The sequence below is a fragment of the Enhydra lutris genome, unplaced genomic scaffold (genome assembly GCF_002288905.1).
Source record: "Enhydra lutris kenyoni isolate GAN:26980312 unplaced genomic scaffold, ASM228890v2 scaffoldscaffold2, whole genome shotgun sequence".
Classification (NCBI taxonomy): Eukaryota; Metazoa; Chordata; class Mammalia; order Carnivora; family Mustelidae; genus Enhydra; species Enhydra lutris.
Window position 1 is genome coordinate 37,792,378 of NW_019154086.1, and position 20,236 is coordinate 37,812,613.

The window sequence follows — 20,236 nt, forward strand, 5'->3', positions numbered from 1 at the left end:
ATCCACAGTTTAGATCTGTAACTCTTTGCATAATGATAGTGACAATCTCTGTGTTGCTTCATTTAAAGAATTTACACGACGGGCCTGCTCCCTTGTTGTTGTTAGCCCACTTAACTTTAGGAAAAACTCTCTTCAATAAAATCAAACAGCAGTGCTTTATAGCTCCGTTCCAACACTGAATGTGGGAACTGAAAATAAAGCATATGTTTCTATTACAAAGGAATAAAGGCCATTTCTACTGAAAACACTTTACAAATCCTAAGAACAATCATCAAGACAACAGAAGTCATAAAACCACTGCCAGGAAAAGGTGACACTTGATAGTCAATCTTGCCCCAAATGTGCTGAATGATTCTTTTCACCATCAAAGCCAGAACACAGAACCTATTACTGCAAAGTTAATCTTCGGCAGTGTATGCAATTTAATCCAATTCAACACATACATATGTGTGTAGTTGCTTGGCTGTATAGCTTGCTTGGAATGTGAAACTTGCTACATTATGGCTAGGTCTACACAGCCAAATGCTTCCAAATGTACTGCAGAATTTGCTTAAAGAAGCTGAAGAAAGTGCTGAAGACAAAGCAGAGAGTGAGAGGTTATCAGGTGTAACAGGGTGATAGAAAACCAAGATCAGATCACTGAAACCATGTGCTCTCAGCAGATAGTAAAAATAGTATGCTAGGGGTGCCTGGGTGGCTCAGTGGGTTAAAGCCTCTGCCTTCAGCTCAGGTCATGATCCCAGGGTCTTGGAATCGAGCCCCGCACTGGGCTCTCTGCTTAGCAGAGAGCCTGCTTCCTCCTCTCTCTCTCTCTCTCTGCCTGCCTCTCTGCCTACTTGTGATCTCTGTCTGCCAAATAAATAAAAAATAAAATCTTAAACAACAAAAAAAATAGTAGGCTACGTGCATCTTACAACACATGTAAGAATATGGAAAAATGAAGTAAATATCTACACATAGTTAAATTAGCTATTAACCACAAAAGGTAAAGCAGTGACTTTGGAGTGAAGAAACCCAGGAGGGACCACCTTACCCAAAAGATCAAAGTTACCGCCACCAGTACCAGGACAATGTAATCCGAGCACTGAGAGGCTTACCGCATCGCTTCCATGGTATTCCTACCAAAAGCACATAACCTGAACCTAGTCATGAGGAACTGAATAAATGCAAACCAAGGGACATCTTACAAAATAGCCAGTCCATCCCCTCTAAAAATATCAAGAAAAGCAAAGGCCAAAGAACTGTTCTTGATTAAAAGAAAACTAAAAAGACATGAAATGAAAGGCAACATGGATTGGATCGGATCAAGGATCGGATCAGAGAAGACTGCTGGCGGGAAAGACTAAGGATTCTGCTTTAAGTCCGTAGTCACTCAGTGCAGAGCTGTGGTGAGTAAAGCCCAAAGCTCTTCCCAAGATGCTGGACCTAAGAGGTTAGGGGTCAACTCCCAAAATATATGCATTTTTTTAAAATATTCTTATATTTAACGTTAAGCATTTTTTAGGTCAAAGTTTTTATACTCTACCACAAAAAAATGGTATATTAGGCATTCATTCTTCATGGATTTGACATTCACATTTACATATACACAAGAATAGGGGTGCTCGGGTGGCTGAGTCAGTTAAGTGACCAACTCTTGTTTTCAGCTCAGATCATGATTTCAGAGTCATGGGATCAAGCCCTGCATCAGGTTCCACATTGGTTGTGGAGCCTGCTCAGTATTCTCTCTTCCACTCTGTACCCACCACCTGCCCAGTTACACTATTTTAAAAAAAAAAGAAAAAAAGAAAAAAAAAAAAAAACCACAAGGATAATCATAAAGACCAATGAGCTACGGGTCATGATCCCAGTCAAGGGATCAAGTCCCAGATCGGGTTCCCTGTTCAGCAAGGAGTCTGCTTCTCCCTCTGACCGTCTCCCCTTTCATGCTCTCTCTCTCTAAAATAAGTAAAATCTTTAAAAAAAAAAAAAAAAAAAAAAAAAATGAGCTGTAATACTCTCTAAACAGAGTCAAAAAAACAGATTCACCTGTGTTATGTGTCTTACAAAAGAAAACACAGCTAGTAGGTGAACTTAATCAACCATCTGTCATGGGTATGCAAATAATAAAAATTTTAGCTCTGGAAGAAAATGCAAAATAATCCCCCTCCCCCACAACTAACTGGTTACACTAGTAAGAAAATTAATGGTGAAAGTAATGAAGGCGAGTAGTCTGATGTTCTTAGCTAGAAACTGGAGCTAGGCTTCCTTCCATTTGGTAGAGGAAATCATGTGGTTCTGGTGATACACTCCTATCTCAGACTCCTAAAAATTCTACCTACTTGTTCTTTGCAAATGATGAGGATCTATCAGACTTTTATTTGTCCTAAAATTCTGTCTCATTGGGCAGAATCATTCCTGTATGATCACCTTTTCCCCTTTCTTACAATGGTTAAAATCTCAAGGAAAACACTGATAGAACAAGTTACAAAACCAGGAAAAGGACCTAAAGAAAGGAGGAGTGGTCTGTATAATTAGTGATGCTACAAGGGTCAAGGATTATGAACTGGGACAGACACACATGCTTCAGACCTCATTATTCCTTTATCTTACAAATTACTGAGCACCTTCTGTATGCTGGGTACTCTCCTACGAGATTTAGTATGGAACAAGTCTGACCATTTCTCAGGCAGAAATGTTACAGTTGGGAGTGAGTGTACATTAAGTAATCAATAAAATTTAAAATATAACATGGTAGGTGGTACTAAGTTATGAAGAGATAGTGACGGAGAGAGGACATTTTGGCTGGAGTGATCTAAGAAGGCTTCTTGTAGGAAGTGCCATCTGGGCTAACACGCAGTGCGTGGAGGCGGACGGACATCTGGAGGCTGGAAGGAGAGGCCGCCGTGTGTGCCGACTGCTCATGCTGGCGGGGGTACACATCGGAGTGTGGATTCTGAGCATAAAGTGCAGCACGATTTAAGTTCTAGCAGGAGCATTCTGGCTACAGAGCAGAAAGCTGTCATTAGAGAAGAATGAAACCAAGACCAGCTAGAGGCCGGTGCCACAGCTCTGGCAAAGGTGAAGGTGGTTGCTCAAACCAGAGGACAGCAGCAGTGGGAGGAGGAAGACATTCTTGGGCTGGGATTGGACTTTCAAAGTAAAGCTGACAGGACTGCTGAGAGGCTGAATGTAGAATTTTGAGAGAAAGATAAAAGCCCAAAATGACAATAGGGCTTTTATCCTTATCGACCCAGTGACTACATAGAACATTTACTAAGGAGAAGACTGAAGAAAGAAGGAGCAAGGTTAGGGATGGCAGGAAATCAAGATTTTGATTGTATATACTGGGTTTCAGATGTCCATTCGTCATCAAAGTAGAGGATGCTAGTAAGCAACTAGATATTCAGACTCTGGAGAGAAGTATTAATAAATGCTCTTGCTCTCTCACCCACGCTTGTGCGTGCACGCGCTCTCTTTCTCGGTCTATATATATATATATGAATCACATATACGTGTTTTTGTGTATGAATGAAGAAAAGTTGGAGAAGGCAAATATGAAGGAGAGAAGAAACTTGAATATTTATTGTGTCTATTTTGACACTATTTGCAAATATAATAAGAATGTAGAGCTTCAGTAATTTAAAAAGGGGGCATTTCTTTTGTCTCTCCGTATAAAATAATAAGCTGATGAAAACAATCTCAAGTATAGCGTTAACAAGACTGCTACCAAAGCAGCACTCAGAGATCACCACTACTCACTTTGTGGATTCTTTTCCCCTATTCATTTAAATATATACACAATACAGTTTTGTTAATTTTGAAGAACAGTTCACCTTTGTTTTAGCAAACCTGAACTCAAAATGTGGCAGGCATGGAATCGAGCCATGTTTTCTGTTTTGTTTTGATTAACTTTCCTTGCTTTTAGAGTGGGCTTCGCTGTCCAGTTCCCCAGGACCACCCACCACGCCCAACCCCCTCACACCCGGACTCATTTGTTTAGGACACTGCCTGGCATCTGAGGACATTTGCACTTTCTGACCCTGCGCCTCAGAGCCTTGTAGCTGGGGTCCCACTTCTAAAATCATAAGCACATTTCCATTTCGTAAGGAATTATTTCTAAACCTAATCTTTGAGCGGACATCTTTATGTGTAATCTTCTGTGCATACTTCTAGTGGAGAATCCAGTCTTTTACTAAGCATGTTTTAGCACCACCTCAAGGAGTCACTGTCTAGTCACCAGAAGAGAGAAGACGGACTCAAAACAGTTTACCTTCAGTTCTTTCAACAAATACCTACCATGATCATGGGCCAGTGCATGTGGGAGAGAGGGGTGAGAGAGAGAGCAATTTTTTTCAAGATAATTTCCGATAGCGAAACAAGCTGTGAATAAAATAAGAATACCCAAGAACACAAATGGGCAGCAGGGGTAAAGAGAAATGTTATTTAGGTAGGTGGCCAAAGCAAACCTCTTGAGGAAATGGCCTTTGAGCCAAAGGCTCTGAGAAGAGGAGACGTGGAAATGCCCGAGAGATGAGCAGCCCAAGTACAGATGAGAAGAAATGCAGAAGCCTTGAGAAAGGAAGAAGTGTGACATATCAGAGGGGAGAAGGAAAGCAATGTGACCAGAACATCACAGAAAGAGGGAGCAAAGCACAGAAGGCCTCGGTGGCCATAGGAAAAAAATCTGGATCTTTATCTTACGTAAGAAGGTAGTAGGAAGCTATTGATGAGGCATAAACAGGGACACGATGTGATTGGATTTAGGCTTAGTGATCAACATAGTAATCTAGAACAAACAATACAAGGAGCAGAAGGAAAAGCAGGGAAACTAGTTAGGAGGCCGCCACCGTATCCAGCCAAGAGATGCCAGCGGCATGAACCAGCACTCCAGCAGCTCTGGTGGTGAGAAGCGTTTAGATGCAGGACATATTCTGGAGGTAACAGCAATATGATTTGCAGATGGAATCAGGATCCTGGGCCCGGGTGAACAAGGAGCCCTCTGCGTGCCATGAGGGATTTCTAGCCTCCCCATAGACCTCCTCAGTACTCACCTCACTGGGCCATGGCTAGAGCATGCCAGCAACAACTCCTGGTACAGTCGTGATGAAATGCAAAATGTATCGTCCTCTCTCACTTACCCAAATTAGGATCAGGAGCCTGACGTTTCTTAATTTTAGCTTCAGAAATAGCAGAATAATAGGCACAGGTCATCTTGATCAGCCACGTTGCTCGAACCATTGGCACTGAATATTTAGCTAAATATGCAAAAACATCTTCTTTTTTACTAAGGATTGGAACCTAAGAAGAAATAACATATTTATAAAAATCACATACTATTTTCATCATGAGGTCAACCTATAGAAATGGAAAGCAAAAGAAAGACACTAAGTCTCTGCTGCCTTTAAGAAAGCATATCCTTGATGGATTTTCAAACAGCACATTCAGCTTAAAAACCAAAAACTTTAAGCAAATATTCATTAAAAGAATCAAAACTATGTTTAACACACTGACAACAGTTTCATCAGTTGTGCTCTTATTTATAAAAACAAATTACTTTCAAATTCTCAGATGCTGAAAGATATTCATCAACAAAATAGGAAAAATAATTTCATGACAGTACTCCAAAGAGTTTTATCTCAAAACCGGAAGGGATCCTCAAGTGAAAAATTGTGCCCACTCCACATTTCATCAAAGACCACTTTTTTTTTCTTTGTATAAAGCTTTCTGGTTGTAACATTCATAATAACAATTTCTAGAAAGCTTCTAAAGTGCCTTTAGCCCAGAATTTAAAATAGAGGCCAAAATGATGGATCAGTGAATCTGCCTAATAAACACTGAGCTAGAAATAGCTGGTTAATTAATTCACTGGTTGAAAGTAGGCACTTGAGGCAGTTCATTATTTCTTCTAAACCGTGAAGGTATACTATTTAGCAAATTAGTATCCCAACGTACCACTGAATGTTTTAAAGAGTTATCCCACTCTTCTAGAATTCCTCATAAATATCCTAGGAACAGGCCAGTCATCTATATATGATCTATTCCATTTACAAATGTAGAGTACAACAGTGGACAGAGAACCTCGGCCATGGTGCCCAGAATGGAAGCAGTCAGCACCCACTACTCCCCCCACCACCTCTGTGCTTTGGTCCTGGCCCCCAGCCTCCCAGGCTCTTTATTTATGAATGTGATAATACCAAGCCAACCCTGTCCACCGCACAGGGTGATTAGAAGGATAAAGTAAAAGAATGGCATGTATCAAAACTAGAACAGTTTTTATTTTGTTACCAATTCCAAAGATTTCTGGGTGCTGGCCAAAGGATGTTCCAAGCCATGGACCTGACCCTCTCCTTAAAGGATCCTGGACACTGCAACCATGGCTATCAAGAGCCCTGGTCTCTATGGGCCACACTCCAGCTTGATTTTGTGGTGGATATCAAAAAACTTCAAAGCAGCTGATTGTTACAGCATGGCATTTTTCTTAGTCAAATTCTCCTTTCGACAGTAGATATTTTGTATCACTCATATGTTGCAAATTTGACTGTTCACAGGCTTGGAACCGAGTGTGATCCCAAAATTAAAGGAGAAACGGTTTTTGTACACAGCCCTTTAAAACAAGCTATTTCACTTGGTTCTTACCAAAGAAACATTCAAGCTACCCCAGTGCTGAAGGAAAAGCTGCCTGGCTGGACACTGAGTTGCAGCTGTCCATACACTGTCTTTCATGCGCAATTTAATAGACTTTTGGTCACGTATGGTTCCTGCCTTGGGTGCTGACTTTAAATATAACTGCCATGGCAGAGGCAGCTACACTGCACAAACATACCTAATAGGGAGATTAAAGTCACACAGGCCAAAGCTGTTAAGGCTTCCTCTCTGCAGACCACAGTGAGACATTTTAACAAGAAAATTTCCTGAAAATTTTGTTTACAAGGCACGTCTTTTCATGCAGCACAAGACTCTGGGTTTATAGACTATTGCTGAAGCCAGGGACAAGAAAAGCACAGGCTTATACACTCAGTGCAAGACCTGAGCTGCTGCTCTTCACTAGAACATATATATAGTAGGAGAGTTAAATTTTACTTGTCAAGGTCAGGTTGCCACTCATTCAGATGGACCAACAGAGTACAAGATCAAGGCCTAAAAAATTAGGCAAATGCAAAAAAATAAATGTAGCATCTCTGAAGAAACATTACTAATAGCTCTTTTATAGATGCCCAAAGGATTTCTTTTGAACAAACAACTGACAGGAGGAAAATAAAAATTTAAACATGCAAAATGTTTCGATGAAACAGCAAACAAAACTAAGCCAGAGGTCATACCATTAACAAGCTAAGGTGGGTATGCCAGCTCATTGTCCTTATTGGCAGAACACCATAAGACATGGTTGACTCAAATCAAGGGATTTAAAATTCAGAAGAACATATGTGAAGGTTATTTAAATAAGGAAGAAGACACGTATTGATGGTGTTATCAAATTTACAATTTGGACCAACTCAGGAAGGAAATTATGTTTACAGTGACATAGTTTATACGAAGTTTATAGGAAGTCATACTTTCCTTACAGTCATGGATTCCATTTGCAGCAAAGAAACCATCTGGCTTTATCTTGTAACTGAACGTAGGCAATCACTGGACAGCTGTTTCGTTTCTGAATCAAGCTAGAGCTGCTTCTAAGCAGCGAATGGAAACTAAGACACCTAGCATGTGATGGTTTTTCATCCACAAAAGGGCTGTATCACCTTGTAGTGCCTTTCCCCTCGGATGAACATCACTGTCAACACGCTCTGTGTTCACCAAGCAGATGCAGAGGCAAAAGGAAATTCCAGGGACCACAGTAATCAGTGTCACCTGAAGGGAACGTGCTCTACCTAGCAAACTGTCCAGGAGCCAGAAGGATATCCCTAGAGGTTATAAGTCTATTTTTCCAAATCTACCTATGACCGTGAATGAGTTAAAAGGCCCTTTACTGGCCATTCTTGACCTCTCCGTGGTTAAATACTGGGAGTGCTGAGTTATAAAATAATGGAAAACCAGGCCCAGAAACTTGACCTATCCCAAACAGGAAACTACTCTAAACTCTACAAAGAGCTGGAGAGGACTCACGATTTTAGCAGGAAAATTAAGGCTGCCTGCATTAAGCCATCTGATAGATAAATACCAGAAATTAAAGAAGTATTTGAACCTTCTAGTATGAAGAACATGCAGAGAACACAATCTCTGACCCAGCTCTAAAAGAGTTTTTGCCATCTCAGGAATATGATATGCTGAGGAGCGAAGAGGGGAGAACAGAGGGACTCTCCAAAAGCCCAAGAAATGACTACTTCAAGGCACAGTAAATAGTCCAAAAAAGAAAAAAAGAAAAAGAAAAAACATTTAACTTTGCACAGAATTAACGTCAGGGCTTACCTGAGGAACACCTGACTTGGCCAGAGGCAGTTCCTAATAAAGAGAAGAACAAAGGCTAATACACTGCACTGTGATTCATTTCCCTCCTCACAGATGAGCAGCCGCAACACCCATAGAGCAAGGGCATCAATTTCTCACCTGTATCTGCTTTCAGGAAATATTCAAAAAAGGGATTCTAAAAGCTATTAAAAAAAAAAAAAAAAAAAAAAAGGAAAACCTAGAAAGAAAGATGTCAGGCTGGCTGCATGGGAACTGAAGGTCCTCCCCAACATGGAGGGTGTGAACTATTGATAGAAAGCCATCAAATACCAAAGGATGCCCTGCGACTGATAGGGCCTTCAGATACAATTTACAGGTCATCGTTGGCCCCCTGGTACATGTTCACTGCCAGGAAAGAAATGCCACACGGTTCAGCCTGTGTTGAGACAGGTACAACCTGAGTAACAAGAGGCAATTATGCTGATTGCTGTGCTTTTCAAGGGTTTCAGTTGCCTTTAATCACAAGGCAACACAATGCCACAGCGGCACTAGGGCCAAAGAAAGCCAATGGGAGCTACAGGCTATTTTCAGAGAGCTGCTTTAAAAAACAAATACAGAAAGGAGCTCTGCTTTAAACCAGGCCTGCATCACACTTGTTAACAGCACTATCAAGAACAGAAGATGGACACCCTTAAGACGAAAGGGTTTCAGGCCAGATGAGAAAGACACGTGGGATGATTTCAAAGGTGTGCAAGAAGACAGAGATTGCTGGAAGCTATAAATAAACCTGCCATTCTGTTCTAAAACTTTTTCAAAGAAGTTTTTCAAGCACACCCAGAATCGCTATCTTACTTGTTAGGAAGAAGGCTTAGCTTAAAGCATTTGGATTGGTACTTTTCAAGTCAAGGAAGTAACATCAAAGCAAGAATTTCTGAATGACACATTCTGGACATCCTGGCCTAAGGAAACCAAAAATACAGTGAAAATAAATGAAGTCTTATTGCCTACTCTCGATTTAAAAAACTCGTCTAGGGACGCCTGGGTGGCTCAGTTGGTTAAGCAGCTGCCTTCGGCTCAGGTCATGATCCCAGCATCCTGGGATCGAGTCCCGCATTGGGCTCCTTGCTCCACGGGGAGCCTGCTTCGCCCTCTGCCTCTGCCTGCCATTCTGTCTGCCTGTGCTCGCTCTCCCTCTCCCTCTGACAAATAAATAAAATCTAAATAATCTAAATCTAAATCTAAAAATCTAAAAAAAAAATTAAATAAAATCTAAATTATCTAAATCTAAATCTAAAAATCTAAAAAAAAAATTAAATAAAATAAATAAATAAATAAAATAAAATAAAAAACTCATCTAGGGGCACCTGGATGGTTCAGCCATTAAGCATCTGCTCAGGTCATCTGCTCAGGTCATGATTCCAGGGTCCTAGGATCGAGCCCCGAATTGCATCAGGCTCCCTGCTCAGCAGGAAGCCTGCTTCTCCCTCTCTCCCTCTCACTGTGTCTCTCTCTGTCAAATAAATAAATAAAATCTTTAAAAACAATAAAATAAAATAAAATAAAAAACTCGTCTACCCAAAGTCTACATGAGGCGTCTGGGTGGCTCAGTCAGTTAAGTGGCTGCCTTCAGCTCAGGTCATGATCCCAGGGTCCTGGGACTGAGTTCCACTTCCGGCTCCCTGCTCAGTGGGGAGCCTGCTTCTCCCTCTCCCACTCCCTCTACCTCTTCCCCAGCCTGTACTTGCTCTCTTGCTCACTCACACTCTCGCTCTCAAATAAATAAAATCTTAAAAAATAAATAAAGTCCACATAAATTGCTTCCTGTGTGGAACGTTTAGGTCAAGATGTGCAAGGAACCACATTGCCATCCAAATAAAGGGAGAAACAGCACATGTGCAGCACACACCTGGTACAGTGTACCTGACACTGAAAGAACAGGGGGAAAGAAGTATATACTTGGACATTAGCTCCAACATCGTGATTTCTAGAGAAGACCATAATTAAAACAATGTAAGAAATACTTGATACCTTTTTTGCCAAAATAGCAAGTGGTTTATTTCCTGCTAAGTCAGAGAACCAACTATGAATTGCACTCTGGGATCGAGCAGTAACCAGCCAATAATTATCTTTAGCATTAACTTGTGGTTTCTTCTTTCCGGTGTCCTGGAAAGTGTTAAGCTTTAGTTTCTCAGCTAATATACTGCTGAAATAAGCTCCAATCTGTGGAAACGAGAGAAAAAAAGAAGTTGTTTGAAGACAGTATGTATGTTAGTAATGTATAGTAGTATTTTATTTTTGCTTTAGGAGAATATCTTTAAGCAGCCCATGAGAAAATAAAATGGCAATTTAAGTCCTTGAAGCCAAGAGTTGTGATTTCCTTATTCTAACATAATGCAAAAACTCCCACAGCATTTTTGTTCCACTATTAACAAGTGGTTCAAGGAAAAAAGAAGAGCCTTTGAAAATCTCTGAGAAGATGAAATTAATTACATCCTGAATAAATTTCAAGACAATGGGTTCTGCTTTAATCTTCAGCTGTACTTCTTTTTCAGACTACATCCACATTTGGAGAGAATGTATTTCCTGAGAGGTGTTGCACACAAGAGCAGAAAGTCTAGTAATCACACAGTAATCATTCTTTTTCTGGTTTCATCTTAATAGCATATATTTTTTGGAAAGGAAAACTCTGTATTTATACTCAGTGCTTTTAAAAAGAGTTTAGAAAATTTATTTAAATGGAAAATTACAAACGGTTCAATTAAATTAAGTACTCAACATTTTTAACTAGACTGCCAATTTCTGGAGTACATGGGTTTCAAGAGAAAGCTAGTGTTACCTGCTCTGAATGGAATAAAGTAGCCAAGGGAGTTCCTGCGAATGTCTGTGGCATTTTCGTATTAATCAAACTAAAGGAGGACAAAAGAGGAAGAAAGGCCGAAGAAGGAAAGGGATAAATAACTAAAAATTAAGGGAATCCAGAGAAAACTTGTTGGAATACCCAAGAATCTACTTCACTCCCTGGGAATTGTTTACGAATATGATTCAAACAACAAGTAAGGTTAGCAGACAGTGACAACCACGATTAAATAAAACACCTATCCTGGTGAAGCACAGTAAGAATCCTACCTTAGTTAATGCTCATGAGTCAAGAAACAATCAGTGTGTAGATTGGAACACAGTTGTAAACAACTAGTCAAGTTCATCTACCAGGGTAAAAAGCTAGTACACTTTTTCCTACTGTGAACGGGCATTCCTCAACCCTTGTGATTTATGGACAATAAAAAAAAAAAAAAGTCTATTTGGTGTGTTTAATATAATGCGGTAATAAAAAATTAGAATTAGGAAAAAAAAGATCTGAGCTTTGTTTTTTTTCCCCCCAACAAACTTCATGGTGTGTTTTCTTAAGAAAATGTTTGCAAAATGTTTAAACAGGAACTAAATCAAATGCAAAAATTTAGCAAAACCAGTTGTTTAGGAAAAAGCAGCCAACAGCAAATTGTTTAATTTTAAATCTCTCAATCAATATTTGGTCTTTATACCAAGAACTTAAAACCCCTACTTACACCGATTGTTTAAATTTAAAAGGTCTCTTACTTGCAATTATATAGGAGTATTTTAATCATAATAAACAAAAGTATAAAGATTTTTTTAAAAGTAGTCAGCAATCTGCTATACAACTATAATTTTTGTATTTAATAACAATGGAACATGTTACTGTATGTGCACTTTACATTCTAACAAACCTCAGGAACCACTGCACACTGCAAACCAAGTCAAAATTCCCTAATAAAGAGAATGCAAAAAAACAAACAAACAAAACAAAACAAAACATAACCATGCACTGAATTTTATATTCACATTATTCCAAACCTAAAAAAGTAAAGAGCCTCATTCCCCAAGTCCCAATGCCTACTTCTCCAAGCAACCACGTTGGTTAGTTTCTTATGTCTTTTCCAGTGTTTCTTCGGTTGAATAACATACACAAACACGAATATATTACTTTCTCTTTTTTACATGTATACCTCTTTGTATACATTTAGTAAACGTCTGAGAGCCTTCTACATCTGTATACAGAGAATTTCTTGTTAACTTTCACAAATGTACTGTGTGGGTGTACCACATTGTATTTAATCAAACCCCTGTAACTGGACATTTAGAGTGTTTTCCCTAAACTTCTGCTATTACAAATCACATTAAAATGAATAACTTGTTTGTTATCTCACACATGTACAGCTACAGATTTCAGATAAATTTCCAGAATACAGATCGTACAATTCTATAATTTCAATCAGCATTGTTAAATTGTCCTCCATAAGCTTCATACCAATTTGCACTCCCTCAGACAAGGTAGGAGAGATAAAGTTTAATTTAAAACTTGTTTCCATCCAACCAAAGCGATTTTGAAAGTAATTCATTTCAGAAGAAAATGGAAAAAAGTTTAGGGACTATACTATAGTTCATGTATTCCATTATTTATAAGCTCAAATTCCCTTCAGAAGGTTTGAATCCCTGAGTAAATCTCACAGGAAGGATTGGCAGCAGAAGCTGTAATGGGTGTTATTTCCATTTATTCAGTTATTTAAATTGACATAAAACTTGATACAACAGAACAATTTGGCAGCTCACATCAAGAGACACACAGCATTCGTACTGTTATGGGCTGAACTGTGTTGCCCCAAACTTCGGATGTTAAAGCCCTAATCCCCAATGTGACTGTATTTGGAGACAGGGCCTTTAAAAAGGTTGAGGTCAACTGAGGTCATAAGGGCAGGGCTTAATCCAATGGACTGGTGTCCTTGTAAGAAGAAACACCCAATATACACACATCGAGAAAAGACCCTGTGAGGACAGAGCAAGAGGCCAGGCTTGCACAAGCCAAGGAATGAGCCCTCAGAAAAAAACCAGACTTGCTGAAACCTTGATCTTGGACTACCAGCCACCCTGACTGTGAGAAAATAAATTTTTTTCTCAGAAAATTAAACTTCTGTTGTTTAAGCCACCCAGTTTGTGGTATTTTGTTATGGCAGCCCAAACAGACTAAAATGCCTACTACCCAAGTAAGTATGCTTCTGAAAATTTATCCAAAAGAACATAAGCTATACGTTCAAATATGACTATACCCTTTTCATAAATAACCATAAGAAGTTGGCAACAGGCTACTTGTTATATACCAACAGTTTCTAGTCATTACAGCATATAAATGATGGAATGTTATCTGTCCATTAATTATGAATATGAATACTTCAGCCTAAAGGAAAAGCACATACAAAATAATGCTACTTTAAAAAAAAAAAGTAGGAAGACAAAAAAGTTTTGAAGATGGATGGTGGTGACAAGTTACAGAACAATATGAATGCACTTAATGCCAAAGAACTGTACATTTTAAAATGTTAAGGGGCACCTGAGTGGTTCAGCATCTGACTCTTGATCTCAGGGTCAGGAGTTCAAGCCCTGTGTTAGGCTCCAATAAGTAAAATAAAATAATATGGTAAAATGGTAAATTTCATATTACATATATTCTACCACAATTTAAAAAAAGAAAACCAATTACAACATAGATATAATTATGGTTGTGATGTTAAAAAGTATATGAAAACTGGAAAAAGAACTAAAAATACTGGTTTTGGTTGATGGGGTTATCTGCAGAAAATGCATCTGTTTTCTTTCACATTGTTTATGTATTTCAGTTGATTAGCAAATTGTCAAGTATACTTGTGTTTATGTGTACATGTGCACACACAGATCTTAAATCATGCACAAATCTCTGACAGTGGTTACCTCTGGGGAAGGAGAGAAAGTATATTTGTTTGATTTCGTTTGTATAATGCTTTCAATTTAATAAAAGTATTTCAATATTCAGAAAATAAAAATAACTCAAAAAGGAGGAGAAAAACCAAACCTTAAAAGAATACAAAAAGAGCAAATAATTCCACTTACATATTGATTATTAATATAACAACACAGTGAAGAGATTTAACTCAAGAAAAATTTTAACACAACATTCTGACTATATACTGTAATGAAAATTAGTCTAATGACAAAAAGTATAAAAGGAAAATTATAAATTTTCCATAGTAATTCTGTGCTTGGAGTAGCATTACTATGGTTTATTCTGGAACCTTTTTATGTGTATTGTAAGACAGTAAATAAATAAATATATCGAATTTACTAAAAGGGTTCTCACTTTGGGAGAAATGAGATACAAAGATGGAACAGGAAAGAGAAAAAACCTGGGGTATTGGGTAAGCACAGGTAGATGGATGCAAGGAAGGAAGAAAAAGGAGAGAAAACAGGAGAAGAGAAGAAACAAATCTCTACATTGTTTCCCATCTCTGTCCACTGAAAGGACCTAGAAGTTATGATACTCTGGTTGCAAGGAGCATGCCAAGTCTCCAGCCCTGGGCTGCCGCACAGAAAGAACATGAATCTGTAATATGTTATTGTATCAAAGGTAAGGAAGTCTCAAAGAATGATGGGGATGTCAAAAGCACCCAAGAAGTAGGTTAAAGGCGCCCCCTGGCCAAGTGAGAGATAATTTAAACATCAAAAAGAGAAAAGATGACACATCAAATTTTAAAGAGTCCTGGAGTTCAAAGTGATACTAAAAAATGGGATGTCAGGGCACCTGGCTGGCTCAGTGGGTTAAAGCCTCTGCCTTCGGCTCAGGTCATGATCCCAGGGTCCTGGGATCAAGCCCCACATCGGGCTCTCTGCTCGGCAGGGAGCCTGCTTCCTCCTCTCTCTCTTTGCCTGCCTCACTGCCTACTTGTGATCTGTCAAATGAATAAATAAAATCTTTAAAAAAAAAAAAAAAATGGGATGTCAGGGCACCTGGCTGGCTCAGTGGGTAGAGCATCCAACTCTTGATCTCAGGGTCCTGAGTTGAAACCCCATATTGGGTGTGGAGATTACATTAAAAAAAGAAAAATGGAACTGTTTGGGGTACCTGGATGACTGAGTTGTGAAAGCATGCAACTCTTACTCTCAAGGTGGTGAGGAGTTCAAGCCCCACATCGGGCGTGGAGCCTACTTAAAACAAAATAATAAAAAATAGAAATAAATTTTTAAATGGGGTGTTATTTCACAAAAGAATGCCAACTAATAGATGTATGAGAAAGAACAACCGGAAAAGCAGCATTTTGCAACCACCAGAAAAATAACTCATTCAGCCAGCATTATCAATTGATGATACAATCACAAGATGAAATTGTATCGAAGAATAGCATATTCGTTTGGTCTCAAAGTATCACCCTACAGAGATTACTACAAGGAAAAGACAACTACTTTTACAATGTAAAGTGACAGCAGACACCACCTTCCATGATCAAATGTAGTACAACCAATAACAGGGCAAACTGGCACTGCATGTCTTCTGATATACAATATGGTCTTCTTGCCAAAAATATATAACCTGAATCTTATCATGAAAAAACAGTAAGACAAACCTAGAATGCAGGATTAGAATATAGGAAAATAACTGGGGGCGCCTGGGTTGCTCAGTTGGCTGAGCATCTGCCTTCGGCTTGGGCCATAATCCCAGGGTACTGGGATCCAGTCCCAGATCAGGCTCCTTGCTCAGCAGGGACCCTGCTTCTTCTCCCTCTGTCCCTTGCCCTACTTGTGCTCACTCGCTCTCTCTCAAATAAAATCTTTTAAAAAAAAAAATTTTTTTTTTTAAAAAAAGACAACAGGACAGAAGCTCTGAAAGCCCCTCCTCCTCGCAAAAATAACAACATGAGCAAAGGTGGAGAGTAGTACTGTTTACTGTACCAGATTACAATATATGAAAGAGAGGGACCTCTGGGTGGCTCAGAGGATTAAGCCTCTGCCTTTGGCTCAGGTCATGATCTCAGGGTCCTAGGATCAAGTCCCGCATCGGGCTCTCAGCTCAGCAGGGAGCCTGCTTCCTGCCCGCTCTCTGCCTGCAGCTCTGCCTACTTGTGATCTCTCCCTCTCTCTGTGTCAAATAAATACATAAAATATTTTTTAAAAAATAGATGAAAGAGACAGGACACCCAAATACAATGCATGATCCCTGATTGGGTCCTAGGGCAGGACCTTACACAAGATATTCTGGAGAATTCTGAATATGGATTATGGTTTTAAATAACACTAATTTATCAACATTCACTATCAAGGGTGTCACACACACTTTTTCAGAAGTTTTAGGAAACAGACAATTTGCATTACCTTTGATGGGTTAATTACAATATTTCTGGCTGAGCCATGTTCATCTCCAGTAAAGGCTGGCTGATTGTTGAAGCCTTGCTTTACATTCACAGCAGTAAGTTCATCCTGTTCAAGAAAAGGTTATCAGTTAATCAGAGAGACATAAAAGCTCTAACTCTACCCAGCATACTGCAGGCTGAGTAATGACAGACTACGCTATACTCTGTGGAAGAGAACTATTGAAAACACACCAAAGAGAGCAGAAACTGAAGATTTAAAACCAATACACAGGGGCACCTGAGTGGCTCAGTTGGTTAAGCATCTGCCTTCAACTCAGGTCATGATCCCAGGGTTCTGGGATGCAGTCCTACATTGGGCTCCTTGCTCCATGGGGAGCCTGGTTCTCCCTCTGCCTGCCACTTCCCCCTACTTGTGTGCTCTGGACTCTCTGACAAATAAAATCTTAAACAAATAAGTAAACAAATAAAATCAATACACAAATGTACAGAGATATAAAAATAAATGTGGCAAAATATTAACAACTGTTAACTTGAATATAGAGCATGTGGGTACTCATTATACTGTTCTCTCATTCTGTTAAGTTTAAAATTTTTAACTAATAAGTTGGGAAAAGTAAAAAATGAGCTAAAATCCCCCCCACACGCACAAACATAAAGTCACAGAATTTGTAAACTAGAATTGTTTCTAGAGATCCCATGGTTGGGCTCTCCCTTCCCTGCCAGCCCCTATACACATCCCCATTTTATGTTCAAGAAAAATGGCTCACTCCACTTATCCATGACCCCACAGCAAGTTAAAGACAGAAATGAAGGGTTCATAAGCACAAGCTTTGTGATAACCACAGCACCATGACCAACAGCATCTGAAGGGAAGTATAGGGCTTGCAAAATTCTTCCATACACCTTGGCTCACTTGATCTTTACCCAATTCTAAGGTAAATGTACACATGTATCTTCACGCCCATTTACAGATCAGAAAAATGAGGCTCACTAAGCCAGCACAGTAACGGGACAGAGACAGCACTGAAATCCAGTCTTCTCAACCCAAGACTAGGAAGAGAAATTTCCATAACTCCATGCCACCAAAGTACAAATGCCATATGAAAATGTAGTCTAAAAATACATAGCTACAACTCATACCCTCCTTAAAAACATCTCCTACTGGATAGATACAGGATAACTTTTCTTCCCAAGGTCACAACACATCAGAAATAGCCCAAGGCTTTAAAAAAAAAAAAAAAACCTTGCCCTGTGCAAATCATTCAGCTATGGAACTAAATCAGAGTTCTTAAAATATAGACTTGAAAGAATACAAGGGAAAGGTTTGAGTAAATGAAGCTACCTTCTGTTCCCCATCACTCTAAGCCAAGAAAAGGTTTAGTAACTGCTGGGGTAATGCTGCTCACAGCACAAGAATAAGAATATATACTTCGTCTTCATAAGTAATTGCTGCAAGTGTAAACTGAAGAAAGGAAAAAAAAAAAGCAAATAATCAAAATCACTGCTGTGATTAAGCAGGAAGCCTTAGGACAAAATAGTTTATGACATATAAGCACCTGAAAGGTCAGCCTGGCTGAGAGCCAAGGTCTCCTGGAGACGTGCCATGTAACTTTACTTAATTGTGTGTGTACTCTACCTAACATCTTGGCAAGCCACTGTTTTGGCAAGCTTTCAAAAAGACCCCGCTACAGGAAGTTTAGCTCTATGATAATCAAGTCTCCTCCAAGCACGAAGGTCACTGAAATCGTGACCTGCACAGAAAATGAGTTGCATACACCTATCAACACATCTCAAACTGCTCCCACATTTTCAAACCAATTATTTGAAAATCTAGGGCAAAATGACATAATGCATATTTGAAGTCAGAAAGGTGTTAGTCAACTTAAAGCGAGTGAGCTAACAAAATTTCTGTAGTCTCGGAGTCTCAGAAAGAGGGACAAATGGGATCAGACAGGGAAAGGGATGAGAAAATTGAATTTTTATCTTTGATTCACCATCAGAGTATTACAAGAAACATTAATTGAGTAACAGCATATGTTTTTACTAAAAATACGTTCTGGCCTAATCAAGAGGAATCGCGTGAGGCTTTCAGGACCAGTTAGTCCCATTTCGTGCTGCTGCACTTTCTGTTCTAAAGGTACTCTAACTCGGCGGCTCAGCATACCAACCGCTAACCTCCAGCCTGGCAAGCCGGGCCCTGCAAACACAGGCACGCCTACACTCAATGCAGACACCCTCCTCGGAAGGAAAAGAACATGGAACCATGGTTACTTATTTGTCGACCACATCAGATTTTCCTCACACTAAGATCCACACAGGTACTACTAGAAGCCTTGAGTTGTGAGAACTTTATCTTGTATTCTAAACTGCACGAAAATACATCCAGAATCCGACCCCCCTTCCCACCACCACCAATGGCCTCTCCAGGTCAGGGCCCCCGCCATCGTCTCATGCTTGGACACTGCAATGGCTCCTACCTGGTTTTCTTGCTTCTACCATTGCCCCACCAAAAGCCATTTTCAATGCAGCAGCCACAGGGAGATTTTTTTAGAAAACTTAAGATCAGTTTTCTGCGTGGGTGGCTCAGTGGGTTAAGCCTCTGCCTTCAGCTCAGGTCATGATCTCAGGGTCCTGGGATCGAGTCCCACATCAGGCTCTCTGCTAGGCAGGGAGCCTGCTTCCTCCTCTCTCTCTCTCTCTCTCTCTCTCTACTTGTGATCTCTGTCAAATAAATAAAATCTTTATTAAAAAAAAAAAAAAACAACTTAAGATCATGTTATTCCTGCTCAAAACCTGCATTAACTTCTCAACTTAAAGTAAAAGCAAGGTCCTATGATGTCCTACAAGGCCCTGTGTGATCCAGCCCCTATAACCTTTTTTACCTCATTCCTAACCACACTTGCCTTAGCTGGCTCTACTCCAGCCACAATGGTCTCCTTGCAGTTCCCCAAGCAAGCCTGCTGGATGGCCTCAAGCCTCAGGGCCTTTGGACTGTCTGCTCTCTCAGCCTAGTTTGTTTTCCCTTGGTATTCATGGCCAACTACATAACCACCTGAAGTCTTTGCTCAAATTTCATATTCTCAATGAGAAATCTGATGACCTTATTTACAAGTGGACTGCTCACCCTGTTCTCTTCACCCCCAGCATTCCTAATCTTCCAATAATCCATAGCACTTATCACCTAAAATGCCCTGTACTTACAATGTAAGGATTGTCTGTTTCACCCACTAGAACATAAGGCCCATGAAACCAAGGATCTTTATTTCGTTCAGAGACACATGCCAAGCACATAGAGCAGTGCCTGGCACAAAGCACACATAGGTATTCAATAAATATTTGTTGAAAAAATAAGGGGCTCAGTCAGTAGAGTGTGGACTCTTAGTCTCAAGCCATGAGTTCAAGCCCCACATTGGGCATGGAGCCTACTTGGAGGAAAAAAGAAAAAAAGAAAACAAATAACTGAATGATAACCTGTTTTGAACAATTAACATAATAAACATCCTGAATTACTCTCCCTTGACTTTGGGGTCTATAATTCCATTTGTATTTATGATAAATCTTCCTAATCACGCAGCAGTGGCTCTCACCCCACCTACCCAAAGCACCATCCTGGTGGGGGGGGGGAATATACATATAAATATATATATATTATTTATTTATATATTTATTATATATATGTT

At 39.6% G+C, this 20,236-nt stretch overlaps 1 protein-coding gene across 1 annotated transcript in view; it reads right to left on the reverse strand.

Moving 5' to 3' along the window:
• The window catches only part of LOC111146123 (mediator complex subunit 12 like), a 314,971-nt gene that overhangs the window by 266,172 nt on the left and 28,563 nt on the right, over positions 1-20,236 (reverse strand). The window contains exons 2-4 of the mRNA XM_022501526.1: positions 16,558-16,662; positions 10,396-10,587; positions 5,121-5,280 (exon numbers count right to left, since the gene is read on the reverse strand). Of these exons, the coding sequence (XP_022357234.1) occupies positions 5,121-5,280; positions 10,396-10,587; positions 16,558-16,662 (457 nt within the window). The remainder of the gene's footprint in view (positions 1-5,120; positions 5,281-10,395; positions 10,588-16,557; positions 16,663-20,236) is intronic.